This window comes from Pyxicephalus adspersus, chromosome 3 (assembly GCF_032062135.1).
Source record: "Pyxicephalus adspersus chromosome 3, UCB_Pads_2.0, whole genome shotgun sequence".
NCBI lineage: Eukaryota > Metazoa > Chordata > Amphibia > Anura > Pyxicephalidae > Pyxicephalus > Pyxicephalus adspersus.
In genome coordinates this window covers 28,763,354-28,777,386 of record NC_092860.1, presented here as the reverse complement: position 1 = coordinate 28,777,386, position 14,033 = coordinate 28,763,354, and the positions used below count along the sequence as shown (strand labels likewise).

General features: G+C 34.8%; 1 protein-coding gene across 3 annotated transcripts in view; it reads left to right on the top strand.

Moving 5' to 3' along the window:
- Positions 1 to 14,033, top strand: part of NTRK2 (neurotrophic receptor tyrosine kinase 2) — a 143,744-nt gene that overhangs the window by 36,359 nt on the left and 93,352 nt on the right. For all 3 annotated transcript variants that reach the window (XM_072404084.1, XM_072404083.1, XM_072404085.1), the window contains 2 exons: positions 2,241 to 2,344; positions 3,349 to 3,448. In XM_072404084.1, coding sequence (XP_072260185.1) covers positions 2,241 to 2,344; positions 3,349 to 3,448 — 204 coding nt within the window. The remainder of the gene's footprint in view (positions 1 to 2,240; positions 2,345 to 3,348; positions 3,449 to 14,033) is intronic.

The following is a 14,033-nucleotide window of genomic DNA, read 5'->3' as shown; positions in this document are numbered from 1 at the left end:
CTTTATAGTTTGTAATATTTTTTGTTACCTTTTTTTTTTTACTTTTTGGTTTTGTTTACCTAAAAGGCTGTGGATACAGTTAGAAAGATATTCATAGGTGGTTACATGGAATTTTGTGAGGAAGGACTAGGCTCTTCCTAGATTATGAAACATAAGACATCCTACTTCTCCTATTGATTAGCGGTCTGTGCAGTTTAAAAGTACATTACTCGAGGGCAGAAGTTTTACAAAGAAGCATTGAAATGTAATCAAAAGCATAGTGATCATTAAACTAAATAAGTTTCTTGATGAAAAAATGAATATTTCTTTAGTGGCCCTTAAACTAAAATTGTGCTTGGTCCATGCAGCTCCAGAGAATAAATGGTTATAGCCAGCATAGCACTAACTCTCATTTCTTGTATGTGACACCACCTTAAGCTGTGTTGATTTGGGGCTTGCAAAGGGCATCCTCTTATCCCTTCTGATTGTCAACCAGACTAGTCAGGTAGTAGTAAAGAGAGGGCGACCATGTGAAGATGGGGAGGATGGCAGTTAGGTAAATGTGTTGCTGTCTGCTGAATGGTCAAAGCTCTAGGTTACCTTAAGGGTAATGCATAAAGCATATATGGCAAATTAAAGTTGTGACTTAACATAATATACAGTACAAATGCAGCAATTATGTGTAATTTTTACTTCTTGTGTTTTTTTTTTTTTACTTTAATTGACCATTCACAATAGTATTTAACATAGGCAGGTAGAAATCTGTGTTTGTATGCATCTCACCACTGCCCAATTCTGCATTTGGTTGCTTTTCATTGCTTCTAGCTTCTTTCTGTTTTAAAAAAATAATTCTTTCCACTACCATTTTCATTGTTCAACCCTGTCCCTAAGTATGTTGGACATTTAGTGTCTTGTTAGTGTCTGTATCATGTAAATTCCTACTCTCATAAAAGCACAGAAAATATGAAATTACATTTGTCAAGCACAGCAGAATGTCATGTTGGCTATAAACATTAAATTAAAAGCTCAGTTCCTTAGCTTCTAGGTAAGAGAACAACATTATTAGTTCAAGAGAAAGGCATTTGCTTTGATTTTGCTTTAGGTTAACTTAGAGTAACCCTTTAAATATGTTTTAGGATAATCGTATTTCTTCATACTTCAAAGAACTTTGAAAATATAAAAAATTATCATCATGGCAGCAACCCCAAAAATTATTGAATTGTACCATCATCAGTGCCTTACAATTCCTTAATGTACCCTCGGGAGCATTTTTATTCCTTCATCGGATTTTAAAAGCCATCCACTGTACTTTAATTCATGCTTTTGACTCAGAAAAAGTCTACATTTTCTCTGATTACACTCGGAACCTAGCCTGTTGCCAAACTACTTTCTCATAGACACAGTGGAATAAATTATATAAATGCATCATGACATTAAAGCATAATGATTTACAGTTTTCCATTTGTATCAGGACATAAAAGATTATTGTTTTTTTTAATTCCTCCCTTTCAGTGCTGTTCAGACTTGTGTGTTGTAAATTGAGCACATAACATTAAGCAAAGTTCTTGCAGATGTGTCATGAAATGTATAATATCAGATAAAATGTATTATGTAAACTGGTGTTATCTTTCATTTCTATGCACACAGGGAAACATTAACATTTATCCTACACAGTGCAATATATTTTTAATAATGAACAGTTTTTTATTATTTTTTGGCTTTTACATTGTAATGGTAATAATCTCTTCCCCTAGATTAAAATGTACCAGTTACTAGTTACTTCCAATTAGTGGTCACTACTTTTTCTTGTTGTAGGCAATCTGTTTGATTTTGGCAGTATCAGCAAAGCAAAGGATGCCAATAGAGATGACTCAGAAAGTAAGGAAGGGAAACAAAATTAAACAATAGTCAGGATGGGTATACATAAAATATCCATCATAATAATTATATTTTTGCATGTCGAGTACCACACTATTGAGTTTCCTACCCTCCATCACTAGTTTAAAATTTACAAACTGTTTTTACAAGACTCATTAGATATTCTCAATCTCCATAATATTTGTGTGTCAGGCTGAAAATGAAATAATCTATGAATTCATTTTAGTTTACCTTTTGAATGTGAAATACATATATAGTATGTACAGTGCCATGAACAATACAGTTCATTTTTCTATCCACTATAACTGATTTTGCCAACCATACGGCAGTTTTTAATCATTATTGTTTTCTAACAGTAACTTTTCCTCTCTCTCTATTTTAAGATTACGAGACCACTTCTAACGATATTGGGGGGACCAGCACAGACAATAGCAATGGAGTCACTTCTACAGACGTCTCCAATGAAGGGAATGAAGACAGCATTACAGTACGTGTATGCAAAAAAAAGTTTTAATTTACCAGTAGGGCTGGTATTACTATATAGCTTTAAAAAGTGTCACAGAGCATCATATATCAGATAATGCCATTTTTCCTCTTTCACAGCTTAGGTTAGAAACCATAAAGGTACTTGCCATGCCTTGCAGCAGACTCTAAACCCCTTTCCTTTGCCAAAGCCAAATCCTAAACAGGCTAGAAATTCTATTGGCGTGTTTCAAAGCAGGCATGGCAGAGATGGGCAATGTTCACCACCGTAAACAAGTGGCGACTACTGTGGGTATATACAGTAGAGAACACAGTCTACCTGCATGGTAGTTCATATTTTTATCCAGGTATTGCAGTAGTTCATCTGTCCATTCCACTTCTTATTGAATGCAGTATGGTGATCTAGATATACACCGTCCAGCAACTCTCAAAAGCCTTCTCAAGGCTCATTGCTGTCTCCTATTAAACCTAGAAAAAATGTATTTACCAGTCGCCATTGTTTTTTTATGTAGTTGGTTGCAGGAAAAGAGAAGTAAAAGGAAGTTTTACAACCCAGGCTACAGAAAGGGCATTTAGACTTTACTCCTACTCAGTGGAGAACATAGCTAACAGTTGGTCAATCTGCAGAATTGAATTAAACCCTCGTTGGGGTCTGTGGTGGCTGAGGAGGGTCTGGGCCTTCGGGCAATTGTAAATTTTGTACTTCCCTGTGTGGCTACCCCTGCTTTTATTTCTTCTGTGTAGAAGTATACTTAGAGATGTTTTAGGCTTATGCATTATGCGCTATCATCTCATTTATGAGAGCACCCTTAGGTAAATATTTAAAAGTTGTCTCCAAGAATTGTAATGAATCTTATAGAGTGATCAGCCAACTTTTTTTTATTTAAACAAGATTTATATATAATTAGGATTGTGATTTAATGATTTGAAAAACACAATTAGATAATTAGGGATTCAATTGTTCTGCAATTGTGAAAATGTTGAATGTGTTGTATTTTTGTGTTGCAGGTGTATGTGGTGGTTGGTATTGCAGCATTGGTATGCACTGGTTTGGTTATAATGCTAGTCATCCTAAAGTTTGGAAGACACTCCAAGTTTGGATTAAAAGGTAGGAAATACTGCCATTTACCAATATCCTTCTCTTAAGGTTGTCTCTAATTCTGATTACAATTTATTTTGATGTTGCAATCTGAAACTTTGAAAACACAAAGGTATATAGTTTTTTCCATTCTATGGTCTTTGGTTAACTCTTTTTGATGGTTATTGTTTGGTGTTCTACCCATGTGCAGCTCTTTGTATTCTGTAGTGTTTGTACAATCTTATTTTTTGATGCAAAAAGCAAAGGTAATGGACAACTTATATGAACCAATCATTTTTTAGCTGTTATCTTTTTATAGTGAAATATTTTCAATGCTTTTGGAAAAACCCCGACCCCAGCTTTATGCATAAGCCTTGCATTTAGAATCTCTCTGCTAGTACTTAAATGACCAGGATAAACAGCCTCACAGTTGGGGAGTACAACTGTTTTAGCAGTTAATAGGACCACTGTAGGAATATTTGGTGTTACATTGGTGTCACCTATGAAAGGTCCTTTGAAATCCCTGATAACACAAACAAATAACATTTTTACCAGTACAACACATCTCCACTTTGTCCCAGATCACTAACTGGCCATAAATGTGCACTAAGCCTTCAGACCTATCTCTTGGAGGGTGGATATTATTGTCCATGTAAAGAGTTGTAATAATCTTCAACATCTTTGGTGCAATAACATGTTCTTTCCCTTGAATGCTTGAATCTCATAAAATAAATATTGCACTGTTCTATAGACATAGCTTCATGTTTTATTGGAGCTAGTTAAGGTTTAAATACAAATATTCACACTTCTCCAAATTCCAAACTGTGTTTAAACATTTCTTTCCTTTAAAACATCTTCCATCCTGAACTTTGGCATGCACCATTCAGCATATGAGATACAATTTGCTAGTTATATATCCCGAAGCACTGAAGCTTTTCCAGGTCTCAGCTGTCCATGGTCAATTAATTGGAGCATTGTATACTCAGGAATGTACACAACTCTCTCCTGAGTGACAGTTCCTTATTTCACAGTCTACTCTTGCTCCTTGCAAAACATATGTCAAGAAGTTTGCCAAAAGGTGCCTCCAGGTGTATCAGAGGTCTGTCTGTTTACCTAGACAGTTGATCTCTGAATTAGCTAGATGGCATTCTGACTTATTACTCATATAAAAGATATTTCACTTACATGTTTGCATATTGCTTTTCTAACATATCTGACAAATGCCTAATTGCTTTTCTTGCTCCAATCTTTTCTTAATGGGTATGGACAAATAATAATTTATACTGCTTAGTATTGCATTTGCTGTTAATAAATTGCTAAAGCATTTTTATTGCTGCTATCTAACAAAGTTTTCTGCTCTTGTATATAGCAATGCATTGTTGTTTGTTTTTACAGAAAATATTATAAGCATCTTCATTCTTTTTTAAACCTGGACCAGTACACTTTTCCTAAGCCTGTTGGAGTGTCTGGGGTTAATAAATTAAAATATATAGTTTTAATTAACAAAAACTGTTAATTGGACTTCGGCCTTGAGTTATCACGAAACTGATATATCTATAGGTATTACAATCTATGTTTATTACAACCTTCAGCATGCTAAAGAGTGAGTTTATATTTGTAGTCAGGGCGATCCTTAAAGATCTGTTAGAACTGTTCATTTAGATATATTCCTGTAGACAGAAATGAAGCATAAAAACGCACAGGTTTCATTACAGTACTACAGAAAAGTGCATTGTGTGTGTGCAACGTGATTTACGGCCTATAAATGGGAACCCTAAAGGTGTTGTGTGTTTTTGTTTGTTTATTCTGAAGCTTCACATATAATTAGCATTATACCTATATTAAATTACATTAATGAAAGTGCATGTAATAAAGAATGTTAATTATGGGTCCCCATATCTTCTGAAAATAAGGACATATGTTGAGGCAGGTGAGCAATGGTAAGGGCAATAAGGTGCAGGAGAGTTGGTCATTTACACTTCACATGAATAAAGGCTAAACAGTGGTACAAGATTGTGCACAGTGTAAATGACCAACTCTCCTGCATCTTATTGCCCTTACCATTTCTCACCTGCCTCAATATATGTCCTTATTTTTAGAAGATAGGGGGACAAAGAGACCCATACAGTGCTAGCTGTAGTGGTGTCCTTAGTTTATAACACCTATGTTTGTAAGTATTGGTCCCAATCTTTTTATTGGATGTATAACGAGTACCTAGCCAATAATTAGAGCTAAGAACATTTAAACAGTTCTCTTTACAATTTTGTTTTGTCATAATCTCACTTGCTTTGATTGATTACTGAACTGATTGTTTTAGGTATGTGTTTAGTACAGATAAAGTGCTCTAGATCAGTGGTTGCCAACCTTTTCGGGCCAACGGACCACTAAATTTACCGGCTCTTGTCATTCTCCTGACTCTGCTCGGGGGCGCAGCAGCCAGAGCTGCAGACCACCAAAATTTTCTCGTAGACCACCGGTTGGCGACCGCTGCTCTAGATCATCCTCCAGTCGTGTGACATATGTAGATATACTGTGTTTATAATGAACAGTGTTTGAAATATCTCCCAGTCACCCCGTGTAAATATTACAATGGTTGCTGTACAAACCTTAAGACAGACAGTCTACAGATTTCATGGCTATTATTGCAGTCATTACAATTCGATGTTTTGACGTTTCAATGTTCTGTGCTTTTCTGTTTCTTTAAAAAAAGTTGTACTTACTATTAAAATAGTCCTGTCTACAAAATCAGGCAATCAGTTGGATATTGGAAAAACTCTTTTTTTAAATGCTTCCTGAAGCTTCACTGTGGCACAGGTCTCAAGAGGCCAAAGGTAATTCAACCAGGAGTGTCCTGGTGCCCTTGGTGTCCTTGGTATCAGATTTTGATGGAAACAAACAGTTCAACAATATTGGATCTGTTAGAGGCAAAAGATAAATATCATATAAAGTTGTGTTTGTCATTGATACAGGTTCTGACTTAGTACAGTAGCTGTTCTATCTCATTTTATTATCTTATTTTTACCTATCTATATATCTATCTACTGTATTCATTGTTTCAATAAGGATTTGCAGTGCTTTTTAAATGACTCCAAAAATAAATTAAAGAGCTAAGTATGGATTATACATTACCAAATGCTAAAATCAGCAGATAGACAAATACATCAACTCCCTAGTCTAACTAAGTTTATAAAACAGAGATACAGAAACTCCAATGACTGCATTTACAACAGTAACTATGGGAGGGGGAAAACACAAGACATTTACCATTCAGCAAGATTAACAGGTGCTGCCATTCTCTTTGGAAGATCTCCAGGTTTGTGGAATGATGATGCAAGGCATGTCTCTTGAATTTAGTATCAATTAACTACAAGAAATAGGAGCAACAGTTTGTCTGAGTCTAATTTAATGTCTAGCACTATAATTCAAATGACGCTGAGGATATAATAACAAAAGTGGTGCATTTTCAATTAAACACATTACTACAGTAAATTGGCAAAAAAGCCTGGTTCTTTCTCAGAAACAATTTGCAAGGTTTATAATGCTTTAATAATTAAATTTTCCTACATATTAGTGTTGTGATTAGTAATTTATTTTATTTAAAATTTAATATTAAAGATGATGACTTTGTGTTCTGTTTACATGAGTTCTATACAGCACCATTTATGGTTGTCATTTCAAGCACCTTTCCACTATTACAATATCTGTTTGCTGTAAGGAGTGCATTCCTATCATGGATATCAACATTTTACAATTTTATTTATCATTACCAGTGGTATAAGTATTCCAATTTGATTCAAAGCTCCCAATTGTAGATGTATATCTACCTGAAAGAATATTTAGATATTATTCACATGCATAAACACACTGTGCATTGCTATTTTGTTTGAGATCTCCAGGTTCAAGAAGAATCTAATGGCTCAATAAGCCCTAGAGCAAAGTGTGGGCATGTAGCCATGACCCACTCAACAATGATCCTCAACAGACACAAATAAGTATTTTTCACATTTTATTTTTCAATTTGTTTGTTGGTTTTCAAAGGCAGGGTAACAAAAAGAACATTGTAAATTAAGGCAAATGGCTTTAGGGTGAAATAATCTGAGTAACAGCTTGGACAATATTATGATGTTTTATTGTTTTGCAGCAATAATCCTTTAGTTTTCTGTACACCAGTGTGTATGTTTAATATTGTTTTTTTTTTTAATTTTCTTTCTTGACATGATACCATCTTGCATTTTTTGTTCATAAGATTTATTTTTCCTAGTATTCCTATCTTCTCATTTTTTGCTGGAGAGAACATAATTGTAACCATGAGACTTTTTATCATTCTTGTGATCTATCTGATTTTTTTCCTATTATCACTTAAACAGACTATGTAGTCTGTAAAAGGAAGAAAAGAGATAGAAAGTGTACAGCTTACGCCAGAGACTCACAGCCTGGACAAAAGTTTGTTTTAAGCTATCATGTTCACAACACCAGATGTACAGTGTGACTTAATATAACTGAGAAGCAGAGATACTTCTCTGTCGGCCATTGGGAAGTAAGAGTATTTTCAGTATTATAGTCAAAATTATTACAGAATTTTCCAAAGTTCAACCTTAGCTTACAATTATTTCTATATAATCAACAGAATGTCATACTGCACAGCACTGTGGGGAATACATCGATACACGTTACACGTTAAACTGTGTTTAAAAAAAAAAAACACACTTACCTTTACTTCTGCAGTCCTCTATCCCTCCAGAGCTGTCCTCGATTCGTTCAGCGCTGTCCTGGAACTTCTTCGTCCCAGCACAGAGGAAACGTCTGGCACCGCCATCTTCTTCCTTCTTCTGGCTACATCACCTGATCTTGCCCTGAGCAGGCGTGGGATCGGGTGATATAGACTGCTTTAAATGGGTTATCTGTTTTTTTATATAATTATGATTTAGAAATACAGCCAGGTTGAATTATAACTGACAAATACAGAGCCTTTTTCCAGTGTTACACAATTAAATTTTTTAAACATTATAAGGGCTTACATTACTATGGTAGAATGACTTCATACACCCTTCCAGTGAAGCAGGTAGGTTTCAGGAATACATAGTTGAAGTTCTAAGTTTGACTTATGGACAGCTGGTCATATTATTGAATAGAACAAAAATGTACTTCAGGGTATTGTGTGAACTAACTGCACAGCTGGTGTCATTAGGAAATGGAAGGTGAAAGTGCTTTTATTGCTATTTGCAAAAGTCTGCTGTTCAGGAAAGGTTTTAAGTATAGCTCATTTATATACATTAACTGACCAAAAGACCAAATGACCCAAAAGACTCATCTACTTTCAATTTGTCATACGTGCCCTGAATGAAGGGTGACTAATTAGCTCTTTCAAAGCATTAGAAGTATTCCCACTCACACAAGATTTTCCAGCGTGTATGGATCACATAAATACATATCCTCTAGTTTTACTTATGAGTCTCCTCTTCATCCCAAAACATATGCATCTAAGGTTATGTACATACGTATAATATATAATTATTAATAGAAACGAACAAATAATGATCAATCGTCTGATAATTGTTAACAAAAAAGTGAACGACAATGAATGAGGAATGTCGCTGGGAACGAATGACCGCCCCCATGGATCTGATTGGAAGACGATCGTTCACTATCTATTGTGTGTACGGTCGTTCAGAGATTGTGGATTGTTCTGGGTACACTTTCTCCGGTTCATGTCACTTCCTGCATTGTTCAAATGATCGTATCTAGAGTGTGTACATTATTGGTGGATTATATTTGAACGATTGTATCATAACAGCATGTACAGAATTGTGCACAATACGATCGCTCAAAAAAATTTTAATAACCGCTGATCTGTTGTTAATTGTTGGTATTCTAACGATAATTATTGCACGTGTGTATGTAGCCTAAGTGTTCAGCTTGTCTCATTGTCATGCTGCTTTCAACTCCTATCAGTTTGTTTATTTCTGGATTGGCCTGCTGTGCTTCTTTTCCCTCCCCTTTCTGAGTTGTTCCATAATCAAGATGTGCTTACTATAGTTAGGAAGCACACATTGAATGCCTAAAATAAACAATAGTGGTGGTTGGATGGCTCCCAGAAGAGTTGATTCCAACTGGAATTGAATCTATTTTAACCTTAGATATATATAAATATATATATATATATATATAGTACACTGTCATTGTTGAGTGGCCAGATGAGCTGGCTGAGCCATAAAAAAAAAACATACAAAAAAAAAAATATACTTTTTAAAGTACCATAACCATAATATTTTATATTATATTACTTATTAATACTTATTAATAATAATTATAATAATAATAAACCTATTATTATTATATGGGCAGCATGGTTGGCTCAGCAGGTAGCACTCTTGTCTTTGTAGCACCTGACACTAACTGCGAGTTTGTTTTTCTAACAAAAGAATGTTTTTCCTTGGGCACTCCGGTTTCTTCCCACATCCCAAAAACATACAGTTTGGTTATTTGGCTTCTCCTGAAAATTGCCCTTAGACTGTGAGAAACATATGACTATAATAGGGACATTAGATTGTGGGAGCCTTAGAGGGACAGTTAGTACATGACAATGGACTTTGTAAAGTGCGGTGTAATATGTTTGGTGATATACAAATTCAAATAAATAATAAAACAAATGATGATAAATATTGGTTATAAAATAAAAACATGGACAGTTGTCAAGTGATCTGCCTACCACTGCTCAACCACATATACCTGGCTTACTACATGTTAGTGTTTGTATATAGATTGACAGGTGGTTGACAGGCACAGGCAATTGCTTGGATCAGTATCAGTGAATGCAGGATCTAGTCCAGAGGTTGAAAAATGGCATCTGAAAATGCTTTTATTTGTGCATGAAGGTGGTGGTTGAACCTTGAAATTACAGACTAAAATGCTAAATGTGTCCAGATTTAGTACATTTGGATAGTTATACCATGGCAGCTGAGCTGCAAGCATTCGCTTACATTATGATATACTGTATCCATCCTTGCAAATTAGGGCTCGGGTTGTATAGTTTTTTCATTTATATATTTTATGTTTGACTCTTTCGTATAGTATTATTCAAAAAACAAGGAAGATTATTTATCTGATGATCCCCAGCATATTTGCCTCTTTGCTGCGTAGAAGGTTGGAGAGTATACAATAGCTGTAGCAGAGTAATTATTGAAAAAGGCATACTGTATTCTGAATTCAGTGGGCAGTTAGCAAGGAAAGAAGTTACTATAGCAACCGCTCTCAATCTCAGACACAAATGCATCCTGATTTCAAAGCACTGAATAGATACATTTAAAAATGTATGAAGGTTCAAACATGGTTCATATATAAGTTAGTGCTCAGAATTGTCAAGGGAAAAATACTTGCTACTCCCCCTTCCAAATTGTTTGCTGTTTCAAGATCCTTTCACTGCTTTAAAGCAGGTAAGAACTGACTGCAATTCAGACCTATTTATAGACAGCAAATAAAGATCAATGCACCAACTTTGCTGTGACTATTCACTTTCTACCTCAATGTCATAGCAAATTTCCTGTTTCTACTTGGTAAATCTATTATTAAGCATATGTAACACAATATATTATTTAGGATTTGTGGTTTTCTATGTTACCACCTTTCTTTTTTTTTTACTTTTCTCATCTAAAAACCTTAAACAGTCAGCTATATTTCATATATAAAAGATGACCTTATAACAAATTTATGTACAGTTCAGTTTAATGTACGTAGTAAACTAGGTTGCAAATTTCAAGTTTCAAGTCCAGGCTGCATAGTAATTTTTAATGTTTTTTACATATTCATACGTTCTTTTTTTTCAAGTTTTATTGGGTTTTTGAAGACATAATACAAAATAGAAAAGACAAACCAAAACAAAGTAAAAGAACTTCAACAAATAACAACAGAATCATAAGGTTTTTTTTAATAAATGGATTTTGTAAAAGGTGCAGGGAGAGAAATAGGTTAGTTCTGCAAAAACAGAATTAGTTTTATTTACTAAAGAAATTTAGGCTGTTCACTTTTCATATTCGCTATGCAAGAGATATTTCAATTAGAATTGTGAATAGGGTAAATCCCTGCTGACTTCAACTATCCAATCACTCTCAAGTAAAAATCTATAGTTCTTGGAATGTGATTGGATATTCTTTATAAAGGGAACCCCCCCCATTCACTAAGCTAATTTAATTATTCTCTGCAAGGGGGATAATTCACCTTGGTAAGTGAACTGCCTTTCTGTGTTTGGAGATATTGGGGCTGATTTAGTTAAGGAATTTAGGCTGTTCACATACCCTCACATTTCAAGGGATATTTCACTTAGCTTAGTGAATGAATTGATAGTTCACTTTGTAAAGAATACCCAAAATCATGTAAGGAAAAAAAAACTGATTTCTTCTTGCACATGATTGGATGGTTGAAGTCAGCAAAGCTTCACCTCATTTACTAACCTAAATGGAATATCCCTGGCAAGGTGCGAGAATATTTGTATTCTTTAAGGGATTCGACTCTATTGAGGTTGATTCACTTTGGGGATTAGAGTATGACAGAGACACTTATAAGAGGCAGAGCATCCACAGGCAACACCCACCCTTCTGTCTAAAATGTCTAAAAAACCCTTATAACAGTTCATTTAGGTCAGTGGGCATCTAGCTCATCTACTGTAATGGGGCAAATAATTTGCATATATCCCTTCCTTATTATTCACTACCTGCTCTATAGATGGAGTAATGCCTTTGAGCTTTAGCAGTAGACTGGGGTTTCAAGAGTTTTAGCTTAGAGTCTTTACAACACCGGACCCATGTTTATCACTATATGGACTGGTAGCACCATAGAAGACTGCATATTTGACAGCTATTTACACATCTATAAGCCCCAGATTGGTATTTTTCAGGTGAACTAAAATAAAATTGAATTGATCCTGATGCCAGACTTTGTTTTACATATGAACAAATGTCTGAAAATTTTGCTTTTATTTACCTATCCAATCACCAGGAAACACTCTAAAGCAGTGATATCTACATTAGCATAACTGTGAGTAGATCAATAGGCTATACATAGAGCAAAGACTAAAATAAAATTATGTTAAGCCACAAATGCAGAGTTCTAGTTCTATTAACCTAAAGTGCAGATCACTGTAAGCTGAGATGATAGCACATTTATTAGTCTAAGCCTAGAAACCAGACACATTCATTTAGATAGAAGAGTCTCTAGCAGTTTAGTCAGACAGCATTTGCAAACTATTTCATCTTATAGGGCGGGGTGTGTTTTATGTTCTTGGGTTAAAATCAAGGAAATTACCCTTTGTATCAACGTAAAGAGAACTAGCTATGACTGGACCTTTGTAAGCATGGAGTGCTGTTTTTATAGCCAGCTGAGCTGGACTATTTCCTTACTTAATCTCTCAGGAGTGTTTAATTAAATAATTAAATCAAATAATACCATATTTGTAATACATAAAGGTGTATAGCTGGGCAAAACAATATATATATCAGTGTTTTTCCCAGCCTCTTTTAGCAGGGTGCACCACCCGGCACGTTTCAGTAACCACCTGGCTGTTTTTGGATGGTTACTGATGAGTTGGGTCACAATACAGGGACTGCCACCCGCCTAAAATTTCTTCAATACAGGGACTGCCACCCGCCTAAAATTTCTTCACACCCAGCTTAAAAAAAATTCTGGGTTGAGCACTGTATATATATATATATATATATATATATATATATATATATATATAAAACACACACATAAATATATATTTATATATATACAAAACACCTATAGAGCAACCATAAAGTTAAAAATGGTTGCTCTATAGTCTGTAAGGGGAAAATGCGTGCAAGATAACAACTGATTGAAATTGAATTTTTTTCTTAAAGAAACAAAGGGACCTATTTATGAAGCAGCAAATCTTACATCTTCCAAGTCCATGTGACAGTGGTTGATTCTTCATCATGAAATGTTTGCTGAATGTCAGGTTTGCTGTTTTCCCTATTTTGCCCAGACATGCACAATAAAACTAACCAGTCAGATTTTTATATAATCCCTATTACAATTAATTGTTTCTAATTGTCTCTAAGCATGTTGCAGGATGATACCCTATAGAAATGACTGCTAAATACAAGCTTACTATGTTGTTTGCTTGTTTTCTTTTATTAAGAGGGAGCTCCCAAATAGCTTCTATTATGCATAGAGGTTTTCCTTTCTCCATGCGCTTCATCAGTAAACATTATAACATTCTAGAAACTGCAAGATCAGGCTTGTACTGGAAATTGAACACAATGAAAGCTATTTATATTAAGTTTTTCAGGACCTTATGCTTTCCTAATTATTAAAATGTTCCCTTTTGTCCATTCAAAATCATGTCTAGTATATATATGGAGTGCTGCTTTATGTAGTCGGCTCTTCTGGACTTTATTCTTAACTAAAGTCTCAGGGGTAAAAATAGTAATTGCATTCAAGAAAATGTTTAATTAAACATGTATTATGTCACCTATTAAAATATCTTTCTTAGCTGGTACTGTGCCAGTATCAGAATGCTGCGTTTTAAGCTTTATAACCACTTAAGCTGCACTATGACAGCCTAAATTGAATCCGTTATGTACCCAGACTCAATTGA